This window comes from Mobula hypostoma, chromosome 1, assembly GCF_963921235.1.
Source record: "Mobula hypostoma chromosome 1, sMobHyp1.1, whole genome shotgun sequence".
Taxonomy (NCBI): Eukaryota; Metazoa; Chordata; class Chondrichthyes; order Myliobatiformes; family Myliobatidae; genus Mobula; species Mobula hypostoma.
The window spans coordinates 218,753,510-218,778,995 of NC_086097.1; the positions used below are offsets into that span (position 1 = coordinate 218,753,510).

Sequence of the window (25,486 nt, forward strand, 5' to 3'; positions counted from 1 at the left end):
CAGCTTGCCAAAGTCCTCTATCATATGCCAATCTCTCAAGTTATCCCAAGCAAGCCCATCTTCTCCTTCCTCGCCCAGGGATGAAGTCATTGGAACTTCAGCTGGCATTTCTTTAGGCACTGGGATTCTATGAGATGAGGTTGCTTGCCCCATGGCCAACCCTCCTCCTTTTGAGGCCAGGCTTGTGTCCGTCCTTGGCGGAGTTAGGGGCTTTTAGGGATGGACGATAAATGTTCGTAATGCACTCGCATCCCATGCAGGAAAAATAATAAAGATCTATGTAAGCACTACCTTCCAGTTTCTTATTAAAGTGATACTAGCTCATGAGATCAGAAATGCTGTTTAATAAGGCAGCTGAATGCCAGGTACCAAGTCCCAAAGACTGAGTCAACAAGAAAAAATGCAGAGGAGTTAGAACTATGATATTCCTCATTCAAATGGAGCTTTCAAATAGTGCTGGAAAATAGACAATGACAATGTGGCAGGGTCGTTGAATTTCAAATTATTCCTATCATGAACAAGTGGCTTACTACTCAATACACACACCCCATTAATTGCTCTCAGAAATTTCTGTCAATCAGTATGTCAGACATCAATCCATGTCTGACATATGCAAGTGTATGTGGAATAAGAATGGAACAAAAGAGTTCACTACGCATTTAAACAGAATATAATGAGCGGCATTATCTACTTTCATGCTTCTGTGGATTCTGGAGATCAGAATCAGGTAACATGGGTAAGCAACAGCAATACCACTTGAATCGCTTTGCCTTATATTTTCTTGGCCAGCATCACAGAAGGGGGAAGAAATGCAAGCTGTTGGCTTTATAAAGCCCCATTTGAATGAGGAAAAATATGCTGTGGACATTGCAGTTCTGCTCTCCTGCATTTTTCGTGTTGGCACTGAGATGCAATTCCCATTTAAGCTGATTCATTTAGCTTTTAGGTTTGTGACTACTAAGAGTTCTCTATGATAATCAAAATCTAATTTTTACTCTAATGTCACTGATTCTTTGGGATACATGCCTTTAATTTATGGGGCACTTTTTAAACTACAACAAATGGTGCAACATTATTAACACATAGAAAATTTCAAACAATCATTTTGATTGATGAAATGTTGCTTAGTGAAATGTTTTTGAAAAGTGCATGCTTCTCATAGATCTAGAAAGAGCTCTAACTATACACACTTATTGCTAAGCATTATGCAGACAATGGCCGGTTTCTTTAGAGCCAGGTCCAAGATACTAGAATTATACTACGTCCTCAAAATTGAAAATATAGCAAAAGCGCTTAACAGTAATACTACTCCTACAACTTTACTTCCATTTAAGACAATAATATAAATTAATTGATTGTTTTTTAAATTTAATTATTTTAATTTTAGTTCTGTTTTGTGGATGTCTGCAGAGAGTAAGAATGTCAGGTTGTATACTGCATACATTCTCTGATATTAACTGGAATCATTGAACCATTAATGTTACAGGTTGTAAATTTATAGTAAATTTATTATAACACTATTTGTATTAGAAATACACTGCTTGACCCAAACAAGGATCAAAATAACTGCAGATGTAGGAAACACTCAGCAGGTCAAGCAGCATCTATGGAAAAGGAAACAAGTGATGAGCATTTTTAGCATTTTCAGTTTTCATGTATTGACTAAGTTACGCAAGTATAACTTACATAGATATCTTCTGTCTTAATTAGTTCAGGATATATGTTTTGCAAGTAACAATTGCATATATAGGCTTGTCTTCATTCTGTATTCTGTCCACGATGTACTATTTAATACAAGAAGATACTCCTAAGATACTGAAACTGTAAAGACTGTTTGCACATAATAATTTACAAAATCACTTTTGTTACTTGAACATTAGGGGATGATCACATGATTTGCTTTTGAATTTTTGGGGCCTTGGAAAAGCACGGATGCAGAAGAATCATAGGAGAGATTTTCATGCAAAACCAAATGTTTGACAAAAAATTTTATTAACCAAGTCTGAACTGATGCCTCAAGAAAGTTGAAGTGGTCCAATGTACTGAAATACACACTTTATTGTTGGTTGATATTTCAGCCAAGACCCTGACTGAAAAGATAATGATCTCTCCTCTGATTTCCTCCAGCATTTGGTGTATGTTGCTCAAGATTTCTGGCACCTGTAGATACTCTTCTGTCTCCACTTTGTGATGTTGGCTCTGCTCCATCATTACTACTCTTCCAGTCTATGATGATTCATATAGCTAACTCTACATATACCCTGGATTCATCTCTAGTGCTAAAAGTCCATCATTGGCATTCAGTAATCAAAGCTTAACTTTGAATTTGCCTCATTAGATCTTTCTACCTTGCTTTCCTCCTTATTACACTCCTTACCCATTCTGACATTCCTTTGGTCATCTGCCCTACTGTCTTCCCATCTAACTCAGCTTCAAATTATGTTGCAATGCATCAATGAGCATTGTGTGCTTTACTATTTAAAATTTCTACATAATGTTGTTATTGTAATAACAAGTGTGAATCCCTGAGGCTAACAAAAGGCAAAATAACTATCTTAACTAGTTCACTGCCAGCTGGAGCAAAGTGAATTGCCTAGGAATTCAGAGAGGCATAAGATGTTAGAATCTTGAAGTCCTAAGCAACAAACAATATGCTGGAGGAACTCAGAGGATAGATCATTATCTTTGTTTCACGGGGTGGGGAGGTTGTGGGAGGGAAAGGAACTGACGTTTTGGGCCAGAACAGCTATGTGTGCAATGAATTCCATAGATTCACCACCCATTGGCTAAAAAAAAATCCTCATCTCTGTTCTAAAGAAACCTTCTTCTATTCTGAGGCTGTGCTTGCTGGTTTTAGACTCTCTCACGATTGGAAACATCCTCTGCACGCCCATTCTCTCTAGGCCGTTCATTGGCTTTTCCCCGGGTGCTCCAGTTTCCTCCCGCAGTCCAAAGATGTACCGCATAGGTCAATGGTCATTGTAGCTTGTCCCACGATTAGGTTAGGTTTAAATTGGGTTGTCAGGGGGTGCAGAGGGAGTGCTGCTTGAAGGGCTGGAAGGGTCTAACCTGCGCTGTTTTGCTCAATAAAGAAATATGTTGGACTGGATGACAGCTAGCACTCCCCAGCCATTTTATTTTCCATATTTTTCCAGCAACATTTATCAAATCAAATCAAATCAAGTTTAATTATCATTCAAATCATACATGGACACAGTCGAACAAGCCAGTGTTCCTCTTGGGCTAAGGTGCACAACATACATTTCAATAATGAGAGGAAAAGAAACACACATCGTTATGCAAGAAAACACCTATATAATCCAAGACCCCTGAGTGGCATGCAAATTGATGGTACAGCTCCTGGTAATCCAGCCTGTCATTCTAACAGTTGAACACCGGAGGGCAGCACCATCCGAAGCGGCTAACCCCCACATATTTTCAACAGATGATCACAACATATTATCCAGTGAAGTACAGAAATTAAAAATAATACAAGCAAATACACTTTGAAGTTGGACACATTTGGATTAGGATAATTTAATATGATGCATTAAGTATATCCAACTCCGTCTGATTTATTGAAGCTCTTTGATTCTTTTTGTGTTTGCTAATGTTTTCTAGATGGATGAACAGGCTATGTTGGAAGACACCTTGGTTGCCATGTCTGATTTGGAAAAAGTCACGTTCTACTTTCGACAGTCTGAAGAAGAGCCTCTCGTAGCAAGTAAGATTTTTTTTTCCCAATTTGTAGGCTTAAGGCAATCAATTTGTGGCTCTGTTAAGGTGCCATTAGCAATTTATGTTAATGCCAATTAATGGCATTGTCCTGATCAACTTCCCATATTTCCTCAGCGTCAGTGGCACTGAAAGAGACTTTGGACCCAGAGGAAGACAAGAAACCCAATAGTTTTGATGTCTTCTGGTTGCTGCCTTATTTGAATTTAATCCATATTTATATGCAGTAAATAAAAAAATACAGTGGAGATTCTGCAAAGGGTGAATCCTGTCTATATTTCTTCCCTTTTAGTGCTGACTTCAGTACAGAATTTAAATATTGGTGACCTATGTCTTCAACCTGGAATTCTGAGAAGTGGTTTTACCCCCATTTGCCAATCAGAGAGGGAATGTGATGATTTAAATAGACACAGTATTCTCCCCTCCAGCCTTAAGTTTCCACCAATTTGATGCGTTTGTTCTGTGTGTTCACTGACCATTGTGGCTAGGCACGGTTCAAATGGCATCACTGTTGTTGACAGGATCTCAAATGACAAGCAGGTGTACAGGAGCAAAATGGATGGGCTGGTTGAGTGGTGTCGCAACAAGAATCTTGCAGTAAATGTCAGTAAGACCAAGGAATGATTGTGGACTTCAGGAAAGGGGGAGGCAGGAGAACACACACCAATCTGGTCAGCAGTAGGAAATGTGAACGGCTTCAAGTTCCTGAGCATCATCGTCTCAGATGACCTATCTTGGGCCCAACATTTTGATGTAATTATGAAAAAGGCACGCCAGCAATTGTACTTCATTCGGATTTTGAGGAGATTTGATATGTCACCAAAGACTTGGAAATTCCCTCAGAGGTGTAGTGGAGAACATTCTCACTGGTTGCATCACCGCCTAGTTTGGGTGCTTCAATGCGCAGGATCGAAAGAGGCTACAGAGAGTTGTAGACTCAGCTGGCTCCATCACGGACACAAGCCTCCCCACCACTGAGGACAGCTTCAAAAGACAATGCCTCAAAAAGGTGGCATCCATCATTAAGAACTCTCACCACCTGGGACATGTCCTCTTCTTATTACTACTACGGAGAAGATACAGGAGCCTGAAGACTCACACTCAACATTTTAGGAACAGCTTCTTCCCCTCCGCCATCAGGTGTCTGAACGATCTGAGAATCCTTGAACATGACCTCGCTATTCCTCTTTTGCACAGTTCATGTGTTTTTGTTCTTACAGTAATTTTTTCTATGTTGCAATGTACTGCTGCCACAAAACAACATAATTCATAATATATTTCAGTATAACAAATCTATTTTGATTCTATTTGAGGCCCTTTTCTGTTTATTAAATGAGAAAAAACAAGAAGTTTAACGTAAATAGGACCTTTTAACATGTGGTTATATGACACATTACTAATGCCATACTTGCCATTGAAGTTTGATGGCAGGTAGGAGCTGGCACAGGAAAAAACAGAGTTAAGATTCACACCTATTTTCACGATCAAAATATTAACAGTTTCATACCGAAACCATTACCTGATAAATGCAGTACTATGACCTCCAATTGGACAAAGAACTGATGAAGCCATGAGATTACTATCATCTTCAAGACATCTGACATCTATAGCCGGATTTATATAGTCATTACTTCATCAAATAATCTTGGAATCTTGTACTTCCCCACCCAATGCACTTTATAAACAATGTTCCACCACTACTCATATAGAATTGTAAGTGTAAAGAAATACCCTGGGATATTTTATGGAGATGTCATGTGAAGAAATGAACAGACTACTTTAAGAATAGAGAATGTGCTTCAGAGATGTGTCATAAAAAAGGATGCAGAGACAAATGCCATTATCCTTCTACTGCAGTTACCTCCCTTTCAATAATTCCATACAAGCTAAAAATAAGGAAATCTGAAAAAAAAGCTTTAAAAGAGGAACATTACCTTTACTAAAACATTCACACTTACTCAAAGTTCAAAAGTAAATTTATTATCGAAGTGTACATATGTCACTCTGTTCATTTTCTTGCAGGCATTCACAAAAATACAAAGAAAGAGAATAGAATCAATGAAAGATGGCACACAACGATGGACAAACAACCAGTGTGCAAATGACAACAAACTGTCAAATAATAACTAAATAAGTGCATAAATAAGCAATAAATATTGAAACATGAAATGAAGAGTCCATGAAAGTGAGTCCATAGGTTGTGGGAACAGTTTAGTGTTGGAGTGAGTGAGGCTGAGTGAAGTCTGGTTCAAGAGCCTGGTGGTAGTGAGGTAATATCTGACTCTGAACCCGGTTGTGTGGGTCCTGAGGTTCCAAACCTCTTTCCTGATGGCAGCAGCGAGAAGAGAGCATGGCCCAGATGGTGGGGGTCCTTGATGGATGCCGCTTTCCTGCGATAGTGCTCCATGTAGATGTGCTCAATGGTGGGGAGGGCTTTACCTGTGATGGACTGGGCCATATCGACTACTTTATGTGGGCTTTTCCGTTCAAGGGCATTGGTGTTGCCATACCAGGCTGTGAAGCAGCCAGTCAATATACTCTCCACCATACAGCTACAGAAGTTTGTCAAAGTTTTAGATGACATGCCGAATCTTTGCAAGCTTCTAAGAAAGTAGAGGCACTACTGTGCTTTCTTTGTAATGACACTTACAAGCTGGGCCCAGGATAGATTGTCTGAAATGATAACACCGAGGAATTTAAAGTTACAGACCCTGTTCACCTCTGATCCCCTGATGTTGACAGGTTCATGACCTCTGATTTCCTTTTCCTGTGGTCAATAATAATCTCCTTGTTCTTGCTGTTTTTGTTGTGGCACAGGCAGCCAGATTTTCAATCTCCCTCCTATATGCTGATCCTTCACGACCTTTAATTCAGCCAACAGAAGTTAGCAAACTTAAGTATGGCATTGGAGCTGTACCTAGCCTCACAGCCATGGGTATAAAGTGAGTAGAGCAGGGGGCTATGCACACAACCTCGTGGTGTACTTGTGCTGTTGGTGAGAAAGTTGTTGCCAATCCAAAAAGACAGAGGTTTGCAGGTGAGGAAATCAAGGATCCACTTACATGTGGAAGGTATTAAGGCCTAGGTGTTGAAGTTATTGATTAGTTTTGATGGGATTGATTGATTAGTATTGAAAGCTGAGCTATCGTCAATGAAGAGCATCGTGATACATGCATCTTCAATGTCCAGGTGTTCCAGGATTGTATTCAAGTTGCATTATTTTCCATCTTTTCAAACTCAAACCATGATGAGTTTGAGCAATGAAAAATGCCTATAAATCTTACCCATTAATATCACCCGGCTGAGTTATGGATGCTTTTGTTTTATTAAAATCAGATCTATTATTAGAGTAGGTTAAATGTTACTATTTTCTATTTCATGCAGATAATCCTATTACATACAAAGTAGAAGGAAATCGACAAGCCTTAAAAGTGTTCTTCTACTTGGAGAACTACAATTTCGAGCAGCTTCCTCAGAGGTTAAAGAATGGAGGTGGTTTTAAAGTTCATCCAGTTCTATTTACACAAGGTATGGGTCAATTTACAAATGGTTCAGATGATCCTGGAATTTATTTGATGCTTCTAAATATTTTGCAGTTACAAAATGAATGATGAAGTGTCTCTCTCCTATAGCGATGGAAAGTATGGAAGGTTATTACTATACCGAAAATATGTCTGTGGAAGAATTCCAGGCTCAGATCAATTCGACTTCTCTGGAGAATGTAAAAAGATACTGTCAAAAGCTCAGGTATGGGCTCTGCTTTGTCTTGCCTTTTATGGTTACTGGTTTCTAGTTACTAAATGTTTGAAATGTTGGGAATCATTCAAAAGGGTCACTCTCTTGTAAGCTGCCATACGGTTCTCTTCATGTGTCAGTAAACTGAAGGCAGCATTGTAATTTGAACTGGTAACATACAGGTGTAACTTCATTGTGACAATATAGAAAATGTCATTTTTTGAAAAGCATCTCATCTTTCAAAGCTTGGTGGCAGCTTTTGTGTTCATTCCAGGAATCTGCTATAAAATTACCTGAGAAGTAATGTTGCAACTATATAGGATCCTAGTCTGATCCCACCTGGAGTACTGTGCTCAGTTCTGGTCACCTCACTACAGGAAGGATGTGGAAACTATAGAAAGGGTGCAGAGGAGATTTACAAGGATGCTGCCTGGATTGGGGAGTATATCTTAAGAGAATAGGTTGAGTGAACTTGGCCTTTTCTCCTTGGAACGATGGAGGATGAGAGGTGACCTGGTAGAGGTGTACAAGACAATGATCGGCATTGATCACGTGGATAGTCAGAGGCTTTTTCCCGGGGCTGAAATGGCTAGCATGAGAGGGCACAGTTTTAAGGTGATTGGAAGCAGGTACAGAGGGGATATCAGGGGTAAGTTTTTTACGCAGAGAATGGTGACTGCGTGGAATGGGCTACTGGTGATGGTGGTGGAGGCGGAAATGATGGGGTCTTTAAAGAGACTTCTGAATGGATACACGCAGCTTCGAAAATTAGAGGGCTATCGGTAAGCCTAGGTAGTTCTAAGGTAAGGACATGTTCGGGACAGCTTTGTGGGCTAAAGGGCCTGTATTGTGCTGTAGGTTTTCTATGTTTCTAAAATACTACATTTGGGCAAATTATCAACGGAAAGTAATAATCAAATTCGAACCCTGGCTTTCTGGCAATATCCATCTGGTATTCCGGTGACATTTTGTTTGATGTTTCCAGGATATAAGCCCCAGAACCTCCATCACTCTTTGCCCCACTGAACCATATTCCAAATGATGAGGTTAGCATTGGTGGCAATTAGCCACATGCTTAATTAAACATCAAAGGCACAAAATCTAGACCCTTGAAATCACTTTTGTAATTGTATTTAACTGTAGCACCTGAAGTCATTCTGTGTTATATCTGGACCTCTTTATGTAAACTCCAATTGCTGTTTCGCTGTTTATGATTGTTCAGCGTGTAATTTCAAATTTCAGCAATATCCTCACTAGAGAAACGTACAGTTGGACGTAACGCCTGACCCTTCCTGCTCACCTTACAACTCCAGTATCTCTTGGGTGATTCCACAGCTTTTGATTCTATCTCTTTCATTAGAAATATTACCAGGTATTGATCAATTTCTGGTCACGAATATAGGTCTGGAAATGTGATTATATCGTGCATGTTTATTTCTTCAATCAACATTTCTCATGACTACCAAAGCTCCTTGACCATTTCACAAACACGAGGAAATCTGCAGATGTTGGAATTTCAAGCAACACACATGAAAGTTGCTGGTGAACGCAGCAGGCCAGGCAGCATTTATAGGAAGAGGTACAGTCGACGTTTCGGGCCGAGACCCTTCATCGGGACTAACTGAAAGAAGAGCTAGTAAGAGATTTGAAAGTGGGAGGCTTTAAAAGTCAGTGAAATCATTGACCTGTATCGTGAGAAGAAGCAGTCCCAACACCGACCCCTGAGAAGCAACACTAGTCACCAGCAGCTGACCAGAAAAGGCCCCCTCTTATTCAACAAGTATGCTGTGCTCTTGCTGATATTTGCCCCAGTTTGCAAATGCAAACCAAGTTGAAGTGCATGCTTTGCTCAGCAGCAAGGAAATACACTGACTAAATACTCCCAGAAATATGCGTAGCATGTCACAGGGATTGGTATGGAGTCAGTGCTGTTTGTGATATATTTTAATAACTTGAATATCAATGTAGGGGATATGTTGAGTAAATTTTCAGATAAAGTAAAAGTTGGTGGTGCCATAGATAATGTGGAAGATTGGCCAAAGGTACAGTGGGATGGGGATCAGATGGAACCTTGTGTTGAGTCTTGGCGGGTGGAAGTTAATCCTGACAATTCAAGGTAATACAATTTGGAAAGTCAAAGAGGGGTAGGGCATATACAATAAATAATAGGGCACAAAGGAATGTTGATGAACCAGTCCATACTTCTCAGAAAGTGGCATTCTCCTTTATATTGGTTAAGTTGTTTTTGATTTTGAAAGCCTTATGTCGCATGATTATAATCATGCATCTGCTGGTTTTGCTTTTTGGATGATGTGATTTCTGGACCACCATTTGCTCATCTTAGTCTGAAATTCTGAAAGAAGTTGACATATATATATATATATATAGAGAGAGAGAGAGAGAGAGAGGAAACCAAGCATTCAAAAATAGAGAGGGGTCATGAATGTATTAACTTAACCACGCCAGAACCACTATTTCATCTTGATGTTTTGAATGTTCTCAATAAATTTAATTTTTTTCCAGTTTCAAAATTCCCTCAGACTGACATCTTTCATATGCTTCAGTCATTTCCCATTACAGCTACAGTTCACCTTCCATCCTATATAGAGTACCAAAGAGTATTTCATAAAGTGAAATGTTTTGCCTCAATATACAAGTATGTTTTTAGAAAAGAAATTGAATATTTACTATGAACATACACTTTAGTAACCAGTGATCAATAATGCAGGAGCTCATCAAAGTTTCAATTTAGTTACAACGGTTTCCATTTCATGATCAAATCCTTCCATTAGATGATAGGGGTTACTGCAACTGAATCTCCCAAAATCATGCTCACAACTTCTTGGGATGGACCTAGCATACAACTGCTTTTATCCTTTGGGAAAATAGTAATGCCTAGTCAGAGAAAAGCTGACATAGTAACCACTTAAAAGTAGGATAAACCTTTCATTTATTTATTACGGGCATTTTCTGTGTCTACTCATCGCCTGTAACCCGGGACATGAAAGGTGAGCCTTCTCCCGCTTTTACTTCTTATGTTCTTGTGTCTGGAGTTAGTGACATTAAAGAACAAGCCCAGCAATTTAAGATGGAACAAAGCAGATTTATTTATTAATTCACTGCCAGGATCACGAGCTTGGTCAGAATATGTTGCCATTCTCAATGGATAATAACAAACAAGTGACATTAGCAAGAAGACCTGATGTCAATATCAATTCGTCTGAAACTTTTAAAATGCTCCAGAAATTGCCAAGAATAACATTATTAAATCAGATGGGATGATAAACTGAAGTGACTGATAGCTCCCTTATTACTGAAGGACACTGTAAAGCAAAGGGTTACTGGGAGGTTTTGATGGAGGGGATGTTGGCAACTCTACACTCCCTTTGCCATTCAAGACCTTTGCCTCTGTTCCATACTTAAAAAAATGTGTGTTGCCCACTTGGACAGTTGGTAAAAATACTGTTCCTGCTCATATAAGAATGGTGTGCTTTGCTTTGGGTAATGAGCTCTTCCATTAACTTTAGGCTAGAAAAGCAAGATTCCTGGAATTACTGCTCCATTGTCATTTTTACATGGTTAATTTTATTTTCTGTGAGCACTGACTAATGGTTTTATTCCTTCCACAGGGCGTATTATATGGATAATTCAAATTTGCCTCCAGGCTCCTCGAAAGCTGCTGCAATTGATAAGGTAATGCAGATATTTAAGCATTTTACCATGAAATATATAGAAATCCCATTCATGTTTTTAATTGGATTTAAATCTGTAGCATTGCTTTCATTTTTTCAAAAGGGTTTTTTACGTAGGGAGTAAAATGCCAAGGTTTTCCAAGAAAATTAATGGCTTTAATTTTTTTTCACAGACCAGGAAATTGCAGACAGTTGAAGCACTGATCAGATTGTAGTCTTTATTAGCTTGCTTATCTTGTAAGATCTTTGTCCCTGAGCTACTTGCAAGTATTAACTTCAGCATCATTTATTTTCTGCCCCTAGCTCCTGCGGCCACTCAATGCTTTGGATGAACTTCATCGACTGATGGAATCTTTTATCAGGTCAAAGCGCACAGCTGCTTCTGCTTATACTGCTTGTAGTGCCTCTGGTGTGGGATTGTTGTCAGTTTCTTCTGAACTCTGCAATCGTTTGGGAGCTTGCCACATCATAATGTGCAATAGTGGAGTCCACAGGTTTGAGGCCTCTTATTTTCTTACTAATGTGACTTTGAATAGGCCATATATAGGTGTGACAGGGCTTTATACTACACTAGCGTATGCAAAATATACCCAACAACATTTGAGTTCGTAAACTCAGCAAAAATTCTCCTCCAACTTCCCGACTCAAATCTTGAAAACCTTTTTACAACTTGAAAATTTGACTCCTACGACGAACACGCCGAATGGTGCCAATACTGGCACACCAACACGCCCCTCCCCCCTCCCCCGCCCAGCAGGGATCTGATCGAACACCTCACCTTGCCTCCTCCGGGCTTTACTACAGCTACCAGGAAAAGCTGGACAGCAGCAAATAGACTCGGAAGTTGACATGCGCAAACACTAGACCGATGGAGCACCCGGCAAACCTCAGCTTGCCCCTGAGGTGCCTCAACTCAGGACGTCCCCCACCTGGTCCAAACATGCCCCCGCTCCGAGATCTGAGACAGCTTTGTCATGGTCCATCAATGTAGCTACGAGCTGGAGGAGCGGCTTGTCAAAAAAACAGTTAGAAGTGTGAAGAGAAAAACATCTGCCATACAAAACAACAACAAATTCTACACAACTTGCAGACTTTTAGCAAGTCCTGGTGCGAGGCTCTCCTGGGAGAATGTCTCCCACGAGAGCCTTGAAAATTACTGTGCATGGTACTCCTCATTTGGACAAAGTGACGGGCCGGGATGCATGGCTCCATTGTGATTCGTGCTGTTACATTCCGAGCACTTTATGGCGAACGTACACACTTTAGCAAGATGGGAGGTAGAGGAACAGCACTTAAAACATTTTCTCTTTTCCTTGAGAAGGGCCTTTCTTTTGTCAAAGGGTTTGTTTCGAAACATTCTGCATTTTTTGAGGGGATAGGGTTTGTTGTGCAATGGACAATTCTTGCTAGGGTCATCGTTGATTGCGGAGACTTCTGTTTTATGCACTGAAACAGGTTTATTGGTGACAAAATTATTCGAAATGGGTTTGACTGGCTTGGTGTGAGTTGTCCGGAGCTCTTCACGATCACGCTGCATGCATGGCCCTCACCTTCACACCTTCTCTGAACTGGAGGTTACACATAAGACGCGGCGAAACCGGAGGTGACATCATCACATGCCGCGATATACCGTAGACAATGAATTTACGTTTGTTATACTGTAACATAATTATCAACCTTTAACTTTAACTAGAAAATAGTTACAAACAAATCATTTAAAACGTAGACCCAACAAAGTCAAATAAATGCCTACGGGCAACATACTCCCCGCCTGACCTTTGTAAGGCCACTATAAACATGATATAGAACTTTAGTCTCTAGATCAGTCTTTAGGTAGAAGTAGAACGACCTCTGTAACTGGTCTCAGGTTTCTTTTTCAGGGTTCATTGTAAAAGTTTTAAGTACATTGAGGTTTATGCTGTTTAAGTTGATGAATATATACAGTCTCAGTAGTTCTATTTGCATAATTCACTTTTGAGCATAGACAGGTGGCTCCCTGGAATTACATATTTACAATGGGAGCAGATCTCAGCTGACGAGACTGCTTCTTCTAACACCTTTGTTGCAAATCTGTGAACACAAAATCAGCTTACTACTGTATTGAGAGATAGCTAAATATTGATCTCCAACAAGAGAAATTCAGCAGATGCTGAAAATCCAAGCAGCACACACAAAATGCTGGAGGAACTCAGCAGGCCAGGCAGCATCTATGGAAAAGAGTATACGAGAATGTGATCTCATTCACATTCACCTTGGCAGGCAAGGCATGTCAAGCTGGGTGCCATAGTAGCTTAGCAGTTAGCACAACACTATTACTGCTTTGGGCATCGGAGTTCAATTTCTAAGTCATCTGTAAGGTGTTTCTACGTCCTCCCTGTGGAATATGTGAGTTTTGTCTGGATGCTATGGTTTTCTCCCACAGACCAAAGACATACTGGGTTAGTAGGATAATTGGTCATTGTAAATTGTCCTGTGATTAGGCTTGGGTTAAATCAGGTGCTGCTGGGCAGCACAGCTCAAAGGGCCTATTCCTTGCCATATCTCAGTAAATAATAAATAAAAAGTTGAAATCAAAACAACTAAGCCAAAGAAGGCAACATTTTACATGGTCAAAATGCGGTCAAATGTTTGAACTTTATGGAGAGTTTTAAACAGAGAGGTTGAATCTCAGAGAAATGAATGTCAGGATTATATAGGGTGATATATACAGTGCCTATAAAAAGTATTCACCCTCCCTTGGAAGGTTTCATGTTTTATTGTTTTGCAACATTGATTCACAGTGGATTTAATTTGGCTATTTTGACACTGATCAACAGAAAAAGTCTTTCGTTTCAAAGTGAAAACAGATCTCTACAAAGTGATCTAAATTAATTACAAATATAAAATACAAAATAATTGATTGCATAAGTAGTCAGTATTTAGTAGACGCACCTTTAGCAGCAATTACAGACTTGAGTCTGTGTGGATAGGTCTCTAGCAGCTTTGCACATCTGAACACTACAATTTTTCTCCAATCTTCTTTACCAAACTGCTCAAACTCTGTGAGATTGCATGGGGATCGTGAGAGAACATCCCTTTTCAAGTCCAGCCTCAAATTCTCAATTGGATTGAGGTCTGGATTGTGACTTGGCCACCCAGGAGATTAACTTTATTGTTTTTAAGCCATTCCTGTGTAACTTTGTCTTTTTCTTGGGCCATTGTCTTGCTGGAAAACAAATCTTCTCCCAAGTCCCGGTTATGTTACAGACTGCATCAGGTTTCCCACCAGGATTTCCCTGTATTTTGTTGCATTCATTTTACCCTCTACCTTCACAAGCCTTCCAGGGCCTGCTGCAGTGAAGCCTCCCCACAGCACGATGCAACCACCACCATGCTTCACGGTAGGGATGGTGTGTTTTTGACGATGTGTGGTGTTTGGCTTACACCAACATAGCGTTCAGTCTGATTGCCAAAAATCTCAATTTTGGTTTCATCAGACCATAGAACCTTTTGCCAGCTGACTTCAGAATCTCCCACATCCCTGCTGGCAAACTCTAGCTGTGATTTCATGTGAGTTTTTTTCAACAGTGGCTTTCCCTTTGCCACTCGCTCACAAAGCTGTGACTGGTGAAGCATCCAGGCAACAGTTATGCGCGCAGTCTCTCCCATCTCAGCCACTGAAGCTTTTAACTCCTCCAGTTGTCTTAAGTCCCTTGGTAGCCTCTCTCACTAGTCTCCTTCTTGCACAGCCACTCAGTTTTGAGTGGCCTACTCTAGGTACATTTACAGCTGTGCCATATTCTTTCCATTTCTGGATGACTGACTTGACTGTACTCCAAGGGATTTTAGTGACTTGGAATTTTTCTTGTATCTACCTCCTGACCTGTGCTTTTCAATAACCTTTTCATGGAGTTGCTTAGAGTGTTCTGTTGTCCTCATGGTGTAGCTTTTGCCAGGATACTGACTCACCAGCAGTTGGACTTGTGTATTTTTACAATCAATTGAAAAACCTTGACTGCAGACAGAGATCTTCATTTAACTAATTATGTGACTTCTAAAACCAATTGGCTGCACCAGTGATAATTTGGTGTGTCATATTACAGGGGGGTGCAATCGATTATTTTGTGTTTTATATTTGTAATTAATTTAGATCACTTTGTAGAGATCTGTTTTCACTTTGAATTGAAAGTCTTTTTCTGTTGATCAATGTCAAAAAAGCCAGATTAAATCCACTGTGATTGAATGTTGTAAAACAATAAAAAATGAACACTTTCAAGGGGGGTGGTGAATACTTTTTATAGGCACTGTATATACTGTGATGATAAATTTCCTTTGGCTTTGACCTTTGAAGGGAAGGAGTTTTGGAAAGTAATTTAGTTTATTTGACCTCCAAAACAGAAAACATAGCTGCCAACATGATCCACAAGTGGTCAGAGTAATAGAAAAGTTGGGGGAAGGGGATTGGAAGGGTTACAGATGGGGCTGGAAGATTTTGTACAGATCATTGAGGGATTGAGCCATGATAGGATGTAAAAATGCATGAGAGTTTTATATAGAAGTAGCATAAAGTCATGAACTAATTATTAATAAGAACAGGGATAATGAATTAGTGGAACTAGTGGGGAGAAGATCTTCTTTGGATTTTAGCTATAGAGTAGCCTTCAGTGGAGTGGCTGCCCAGCAGCACAGCAGGGTGAAAGGAAGTGTGAAGCTCTCCATGTATGACAAGCAATCCGCTGCAGGAACTCAGTGAGTCAAGCTGTGACTGTAAGGGGAAAGGAAATGTTGACATTTTAGCTTGAAACTCTGCATCAGTTACCTGGTATCCTCATTGTTCCTGCCAATACAATCCTTACTCCCCCCCCCCACCCCCAAAATGCTCTAAATTCCAGCATCTGCAACCTTTTGTGTCTGCAAAGGGAACCATGCTTTTCATGAGAATTCTCAATTGTAATAGACACGTGGGTCTCGAACGTATATTCTGGTCAGAGGGGAGCCGCTTCTTCTTGGTTTCACTAAGATACTTTCAACACAAACCTTTCTGAACTTTTTTGAATGTCCTGCCAAGTTGAACTGAGCTTAGTAAGCTCATGGTAGCATGATAATCTGTCATCCAATAGTTACATCCACTGTGAAGAAGAGGCTGAAGTTGAATCCACTTGAAATGACTCGAATCTACTCCGATTGGCCTACCGGCACAATGGGTCAACAAAAGGTGCCTTCTCATTGGCTCTTCACTCAACCTTGGAACATGTGGACAGTGAAGGTGCATACACCAGGATGCTCTTCATTGACTACAACTTTGCATTCAATCTAATCATCCCCTTAAAATGAATCTATAAGCTTCAAGTCCTAGGCCTCAATACCTCCTTGAGTAACTGGATCCTCGACTTCCTCATCTGCAGACTCCAGTCAGTTCAGATTGGCAACAACATCTCCTCCAGTCTCTATCAGCACAGGAGCACCACAAGACTGTGTGCTTAGCCCCCTGCTCTACTTGCTTTACATTTATGAATATGTGGCTAAGCACAGCACCAACGCCATAGTTAATTTTGCTGATGATACCACTGTTGTTGGTTGAATCAAAGGTGATGATGAATCAGCATATAGGAGGGAGATTGAAAATCTGGCTGAGTGGTGTCACAACAACAACCTCTTACTTCATGTCAACAAGACCAAGGAGAAGCTTATTGACTTAAGAAAGAGGAAACCAAGGTCCACGAGCCAGACCTCATCAGGAGATCAGTGGTGGAGAGGGTCAGCAACTTTAAATTTCTCTGTATTAATCTGTCCTGGGTCCAGCACTTAAGTGTCATTATGAAGAGAACATGGCAGCAACTCTACTTTCTCAGAAGTTTGTGAAGTTTTAGCATGTCATCTAAAACTTTGTCAAACTTCTATCCATATGTGGTGGGAAGTGTATTGACTGTTTGCATCATGGCCTGGTATGGAAACACCAATGCCCTTGTGCAGAAGTGCCTCCAAAAGTAGTGGGTACAGTCCAGTCCATTTTGGGTAAAGCTCTCCCCACCATTGAGCACATCTACACAGAGCTCGGTCTCAGGAAAGCAGCATCCATCATCAAGGACAACCCCTCCCTCCCCTATCCCGGCCATGCTCTCTTCTCACCGCTGCCTTCAGAGAGAAGATACAGGAGTCTCAAGACCTATACCATCAGGTTTAGGAACACTTATTAACCCTCAACCATCGGGCTCATCACCAGAGGGGATAACTTCACTTAACCCATCACTGAACTGTTCCCACAACCTATGGGCTCACTTTCAGGGACTCTTCATCTCATGTTCTCAATAGTTTTTATTTATGTATTTATTTTTATTGTTATTCTTTTTTCTATTTCTTTTGTATCTGAACAGTTTGTTCTCTTTTGCATGTTGGTTGTTTACTGGGTACGGTCTTTCTATTGTGTTTCTTGCATTTGTTGTGATTGCCCGCAAGGAAGTGAATCTCAGGATTGTACAGTGGCATGCAAGTGTTTGGGCACCCCAGTCAAAATTTCTATTACTGTGAATAGCTAAGCGAGTAAAAGATGACCTGATTTCGAAAAGGCATAAAGTTAAAGATGACACATTTCTTTAATATTTTAAGCAAGATTACTTTTTTTTATTTCTGTCTTTTACAGTTTCAAAATAGCAAAAAAAGAAAAGGGCCTGAAGCAAAAATTTGGGCACCCTGCATGGTCAGTACTTAGTAACACCCCCTTTGGCAAGTATCACAGCTTGTAAACGCTTTCTGTAGCCAGCTAAGAGTCTTTCAATTCTTGTTTGGGGGATTTTTGCCCATTCTTCTTTGCAAAAGGCTTCTAGTTCTGTGAGATTCTTGGGCTGCCTTGCATGCACTGCTCTTCTGAGGTCTATTTACAGATTTTCGATGATATTTAAGTCGGGGGACTATGAGGGCCATGGCAAAACCTTCAGCTTGTGCCTTTTGAAGTAGTCCATTGTGGATTTTGAGGTGTGTTTAGGATCATTATCCTGTTGTAGAAGCCATCCTCTTTTCATCTTCAGCTTTTTTACAGACAGTGTGATGTTTGCTTCCAAAGTTTGCTGATATTTAATTGAATTCATTCTTCCCTTTACCTTTGAAATGTTCCCCGTGCCACTGGCTACAACACAAGCCCAAAGCATGATCGATCCACCCCCGTGCTTAACAGTTGTTCTTTTCATGAAATTCTGCACCCTTTTTTCTCCAAACGTACCTTTGCTCATTGCAGCCAAAAGGTTCTATTTTAACTTCATCAGTCCACAGGACTTGTTTCCAAAATGCATCAGACTTGTTTAGATGTGCCTTTGCAAACTTCTGACGCTGAATTTTGTGGTGAGGACGCAGGAAAGGTTTCCTTCTGATGACTCTTCCATGAAGGTCATTTTTGTGCAGGTGTTGCTGCACAGTAGAACAGTGCACCACCACTCCAGAGTCTGCTAAATCTTCCTGAAGGTCTTTTGCAGTCATACGGGGGTTTTGATTTGCCTTTCTAGCAATCCTACGAGCAGTTCTCTCGGAAAGCTTTCTTGGTCTTCCAGATCTCAACTTGACCTTCACCGTTCCTGTTAATGGTCATTTCTTAGTTACATTACGAACTGAGGAAATAGCTACCTGAAAATGCTTTGCTATCTTCTTATAGCCTTCTCCTGCATGGTGGGCATGATTTATTTTAATTTTCAGAGTGCTAGGCAGCTACTTAGAGGAACCCATGGCTGCTGATTTTTGGGACAACATTTGAGGAGTCAGGGTATTTAAAAAGCTTTGAAATTTGCATCACCTGGCCTTTCCTAATGATGACTGTGAACAAGCCATAGCCCTAACAAGCTAATCAAGATTTGAGACCTTGGTAAAAGTTATCTGAGAGCTCAAGTCTCTTGGGGTGCCCAAACTTTTGCATGGTGCTCCTTTCCTTTTTTTCCACTCTAAAATTGTACAGAACAAAAATAATACACTCATCTTGCTTAAAATGTTGAAAAGAATGTTACACCTTTAACTTTATGACTTTTGGAAATCAGTTCCTCTTCTACTCATCTAACTATTCACAGTAACAGAAATTTTGACCGGGGTACCTAAACCTTTGCATGCCACTGTATATGTATTTTACTTTACTTTACTTTACTTCATGTTATACTTTATTGTCACCAAACAATTGATATTAGAACATACAATCATCACAGCGATATTTGATTCTGCGCTTCCCGCTCCCTGGATTACAAATATTACATATTAAAAATATCAAAAATAGTAAAAATTAGCAAATATAAAAATTTAAATTATAAATCATAAATAGAAAAATGGAAAGTAAGGTAGTGCAAAAAAACCGAGAGGCAGGTCCGGATATTTGGAGGGTACGGCCCAGATCCGGGTCAGGATCCGTTCATCAGTCTTATCAGAGTTGGAAAGAAGCTATTCCCAAATCTGGCCGTATGAGTCTTCAAGCTCCTGAGTATTCTCCTGGAGGGAAGAGGGACGAAAAGTGTGTTGGCTGGGTGGGTCATGTCCTTGATTATCCTGGCAGCACTGCTCCGACAGTGTGTGGTGTAAAGTGAGTCCACGGATGGAAGATTGGTTTGTGTGATGTGCTGGGTTGTGTTCATGATCTTCTGCAGCTTCTTTTGGTCTTGGACAGGACAACTTCCATACCAGGTTGTGATGCACCCTAGAAGAATCCTTTCTATGGTGCATCTATAAAAATTAGTGAGGGTTTTAGGGGACAGGCCAAATTTCTTTAGTTTTCTCAGGAAGTAAAGGTGCTGGTGGGCCTTCTTGGCAGTGAACTCTGCTTGGTTGGACCAAATCAGGTCATTTGTGATATTGACCCCGAGGAACTTAAAGGTTTTGACCTGTTCCACTTGCGCAACACCGATGTAAATTGAATTGTGCGGTCCGTTACTCCTTCTGAGGTCAACAACCAATTCCTTTTTTGCTGACGTTGAGGGATAGGTTATTGTCTTCGCACCATGCCACCGGGTTCTTAATTTCTTCTCTGTACTCAAACTCATCATTATCCGAGATACGGCCTACAATTGTTGTGTCATCAGCAAACTTATATATTGAGTTTGATGGAAACTTGGCTACACAATCATGGGTGTACAGTGAGTACAGCAGGGGGCTGAGTACACAGCCTTGTGGGGCACCGGTGCTCAGAGTGATTGTAGAGGAGAGCTTGTCCCCTATTTTTACAGCCTGGGTCCTGTCTGTGAGGAAATTGAAGATCCAGCTGCAGATCTGAGTGCCAAGGCCCAGGTTCTGGAGCTTAGGAATCAGTTTATTTGGAATGATGGTATTAAAGGCAGAGCTGTAGTCAATGAAAAGGAGCCTCACGTATGCATCTTTATTCTCCAGGTGTTCTAAGGAGGAATGTAGGGCCAGAGAGATGGCATCTGCCGTTGACCTCAAACACAAAATAATCAGCAGATGCTGGGGTCAAAGCAACACTCACATCCCGCTGGAGGAACTCAGCAGGTCGGGCAGCACCCATGAAAAAGATCGGTTGACGTTTCGGGCTGGAACCCTTCGTCAGGACCGTAGAGGGAAGGGGCAGAGGACCTATAAAGAAGTTGGGGGGAGGGTAGGAAGGAGACAGCTGGTAGGTTCCAGGTGAAAAACCAGTAAGGGGAAAGATAAAGGGGTGGGAGAGGGGAAGCAGGGATGTGATAGGCAGGAAAGGTGAAGAAGGAATAGGGGGAAGCACAATAGGTAGTAGAAGGAGGCGGAACCATGAGGGAGGTGATAGGCAGCTGGGGGAGGGGGCAGAGTGAAATAGAGATAGAGGAAAGGAGTGGCGGGGGAATTATCAGAAGTTGGAGAATTCTATGTTCATACCAAGGGGCTGGAGACTACCTAGACGGTATATGAGCATACCAAGGGGCTGGAGACTACCTAGACCTCCGCTCCCTCCGCCACAACAGACAGGATCTCCCAGTAGCCACCCACTTCAACTCTGCTTCCCACTCCCATTCAGATATGTCCATACATGGCCTCCTCTACTGCCATGATGAGGCTAAATTCAGGCTGGAGGAGCAACACCTCATATACTGTCTAGGTAGTCTCCAGCCCCTTGGTATGAACATAGAATTCTCCAACTTCCGGTAATTCCCTCCCCCTCCCTTCCTCTATCTCTATGTCACTCTGCCCCCTCCCCCAGCTGCCTATCACCTCCCTCATGGTTCCCCCTCCTTCTACTACCCATTGTGTTTTCCCCTATTCCTTCTTCACCTTTCCTGCCTATCACCTCCCTGCTTCCCCTCCCCCACCACTTTATCTTTCCCCTTACTGGTTTTTTACCTGGAACCTACCAGCCTTCTCCTTCCCACCCTCCCCCACCTTCTTTATTGGCCCTCTACCCCTTCCCTCTACAGTCTTGATGAAGGGTTCCGGCCTGAAACGTTGATCGATCTTTTCCACAAATGCTGCCCGACCTGCTGAGTTCCTCCGGTGTGTTGTGAGTGCTGTTGACCTGTTGCTCCGGTAGGTGAATTGCAGAGCGTCGAGATTGACCGGTAGGCTGTGGTTGATGTGTGCCATAACCAATCTCTCGAGCACTTCATAGCAATTGATGTCAGAGCCACAGGTCAATAGTCATTCAGGCATGCCACCTTTCTCTTCTTCGGCACTGGGATTATCATTGCCTTCTTAAAACATGAAGGGATTTTAGACTGAAGCAAGGAGCAGTTGAAGATGTCAGCAAACACTCCAGCTAACTCGCTTGCCCAGTCCCGGAGAAACCGTCCTGTGACGCCATCTGGGCCCGTCGCCTTCCTTGGATTTATCTTCAGGAAGGCCCTTCTAACGTCCTCCTCGGTGACGATGAATCTTGATGCCACCAGGTCTGGTTCATTTATTTTGATAATAAATTTACTTTGAACTTTTGTGGATGAATTATCTAGTAAGCAAGTGGTTAAATTTACACTGAGTTCACCTTTGTATCATCTGACACCAGTTTGCAGAGATTAGTGAGGCTCTTGCCTAATTCTAGTAAGCATCCCTTTGCCACTCAGTAAAAAGACGAGGGTATATCGAGAGGATAGAGTGTAGAGTGGAAGTGGATTGGCTATTATTGTGAAAAGAACAACCTAAGCCTGAATGTGGAGAAGAGAAAGGAAATTATGGACTTCAGAAAGGTGCAGACAATTTATCTCCCTCTGCGAATATATGGCTCTCCCATAGAGAGAGTTAAATGCACCAAGTTCCTTGGAGTTCACATCACAGATGACCTCACCTGGTCCTTTAATATCACCTCCCTGAACAAAACAAGAAAGCAGAGCAGCACCTCCACTTCCTAAGAAGATTGAGGGAAGCATGGTTGCTCCCACCCCCATATTAACTGTGTTTTACAGGAGCACCACTGAGAGTGTCCAAACAAGTTGCATCTCCGTCTGGTATGGGGGCAGTCTAGTATCGGACCAGAGGTCCCTACAATGGATTGTGAGAACAACTGAGAGGATTATCGGGGTCTCTTTACCATTTATTGGGGACATTTATGAGGAGCACTGCATATGCAGGGCCCTTAGTTTTATTAAGGATCCCAACCATCCATCCAGTATCCTCTTTGACGTTCTACCATCAGGCAGGAGACTATGATGCATATAAACAAGAATGGTTAGGATGAGAAACAGATTCTTCCCCCAGGCTATGAGGCTTCTGAACTCCCGGCCGCATTGCATTCGAAGTGTCACTGGTTAATCTGTTAGATACCTTACAATATTTAATATTAATACTCTTTGTTTGTTATTTATGTGTGAGTCATTTGTAGATTTTATTCCTAGCTTCATAAGTTAGCGTGTGTTATGTGTACTACTGTGCTTCACACCCTGGTTCAAAGAAACATTGTCTTGTTTCTATATACATTATATGGTTATATACATTATATATATGTATATAGTTAAATCACACTTTACTTGCATTGATAGGTTTAAGGCAAGGGGTCAGAGGCTCAAAGTGGTTTTGAGAATTATTTTTGTCACTGACTGGGTGGTTGGAATTTCCAATGCAATGCCTAATTGTACAGAGGAAGTAAGTACTCTCACAACCTTAACAATTATCTAAAGGAGCACTTGAATAATCAAGGCTTCATTAAGAAATCATCAAGTTCCTAGCAGGGTACTGAAAATATTTTCTGACCAGCTGGCTGGACTGTTCAAGGACATCTTTAACTTTCCTCGGCAGCTGCCTGAGGTTCCCAGTGCTTCAAAAGGGAGGCAATCATGCACTGGTGCCCAAGAAGTGCATGGTGAGCTGCCTCAGTGACTTTCACCCTCTGGCACTCATAGCCACTGCGATGAACTGCTTCAGGAACTTGGTGATAGCCACAGTTAACTCCTGCTGGAGCAGGGATCTAGACCAGCTGCGATTTGCATCCCGCAGCAGCAGGTCTGCAGCAGACAGTCTCATTGTACCTCCCCACTCAAATGCTGCTTTTTTCAGGTGCTCTGTCGATAAGCTGATAAGCACGTCAGCAGAGAAATTCTTTTGAATGTCGACTGAATCCATCAAAAGCATTCTTCTTTCTAATATGAATATAAAGCTCCAAAATGTGTCAATTCATCCTGAGCCTGTGGGGATTAGTCTGAATAAAAAAATCTTGCAATAGATATTAGTGTAGTCAGTCAGATAAGAGAGAATGAAAATAGCCTGAGGGCATATTTTTTCTAAGTATGCAAAGAAAGAAGTAATTGAATTGCATGGGAAGCTTGATCACTAAAAATTACTAACTTGCAATAACAATGAAAACTATATCTTTCATTCACTCCCCTTTAACTGGTTCATGAGTAATATCAATTAGTATGAACATCTGTAATCGTTGTAATGTCCCAGCACCAGGCTGACAAATTAGTGATGAAGAATTTTTTTTGGCATTTTGCCAGTTAGGGATATGACAATTGAGAAAGGGAATCAGAGTGAAGAAAGTGTTGATAAACTGATTATAGGAGTTTTTTCTTCCAAATACTAGGTCAAGGGACAGTTTTCTGGATATCACCTCTTATTTGGTACCACAGAGGGCTTCTTTCAGCACATGATTCTGAGAGCAAATTATTGTGGTCCCATCTCTAACTCACTTTTACACAGTTTGATAAATTGTTGTGGGGTGGTGGGAGTAGTCTGATTAACATCAACCCTTATGCAGCTTACATTTAGCAGACCCAAAGAGAAGAAATTCAATTACTTTTCCATTGTAACTCACTTGCCCTAAATGGCAACGAGAGCATTTTATGATTTTGCAAGCCCATGATTGTGAGGATAGGTGGGATTGAGGTCAATAGCCTTCATTCCACAAGATGTCACCTTCTGCATTCTCCAAATCAGTAGAGCAATGTCCCTGGCTGAACAAACTTGCGGCAGTACCAGAGAGACCAGAAGCATCAATGAATTACCCCAAAGACCCAAACATTTGATGCATAAATTTTAAGAACAGTACAGTTGGAAGAGTCTGTTAATAGGTTCCTTTCCTGAAGGAATAATAGTATTACAAGTAGGGCCCACTGTAATGTTCAGTGGTGCCTTATGAAATTTTCTAGACAGCAATTTTTCTTGAAATCTGTGTCCAATATTTCCACACTACTGCCATACGTTATGTATGTATGAGTGTACAGAACATTTATATGGACAGATTTTGTTAGTACAGTTAATTGGGACACAACAGGAACAGTACATTTTGGCCCACTTTAGCAGCTCCCCCAATTAGCTGAAGTTTCATGGAAATAGTAAAGAAGGTAGAAAAACACAATCTAAGTAACAAATTATGCATTTAAATGAAATGCAGAACGAACTAGAACACCACCAATAGTACTACAGTACAGTACAGTACTATAAAAATGTATATTAGTTCCTACAAGTAATTGGTACTAGTAATTACTAGTAATTGATGGAGGGATACATTCAGTGTACACAATGAACAAATCAGCACAGGCACCGAGTGCAAATAATGGACTGTTTTCATACAATGTCATCGATGATTACATCCTCCAAATCTTCATTTTCATTGTAACATTCAAGATGATTGTCGATACCTTCAAATTCTTTGTAGTTCCTAAATGATTGAAGTAGTGCAATCATTTCATTTTCACTCCCGGGCATTTCTGGCATCTCCAAGCCTGAATGCTTGAAACCACAGTGAGCAAAACGGTTCTGAATTTTCTTACTGCTTATTTCTCGCCAACTATCAGTGACAAAAGTCACTCCTTCCTGAACACAAACACACACAACTAAAACTATTTAAAAACAGTTCACTCTAAGCACAGTGTACCATCCAATGGCCATCCGCATACACGTGACTGACACGAGTTAGAAACTGTTTGCCAAGTCTCCTGCCCCAATTAAGCAGCGCAGTATTCCAAATAAGC

The 25,486-nt window shown here is 41.0% G+C and overlaps 1 protein-coding gene across 1 annotated transcript in view; it reads left to right on the forward strand.

Moving 5' to 3' along the window:
- Positions 1-25,486, forward strand: part of prex2 (phosphatidylinositol-3,4,5-trisphosphate-dependent Rac exchange factor 2) — a 401,147-nt gene that overhangs the window by 303,951 nt on the left and 71,710 nt on the right. The window contains exons 33-37 of the mRNA XM_063064762.1: positions 3,622-3,724; positions 7,120-7,263; positions 7,368-7,482; positions 11,100-11,163; positions 11,466-11,656. Of these exons, the coding sequence (XP_062920832.1) occupies positions 3,622-3,724; positions 7,120-7,263; positions 7,368-7,482; positions 11,100-11,163; positions 11,466-11,656 (617 nt within the window). The remainder of the gene's footprint in view (positions 1-3,621; positions 3,725-7,119; positions 7,264-7,367; positions 7,483-11,099; positions 11,164-11,465; positions 11,657-25,486) is intronic.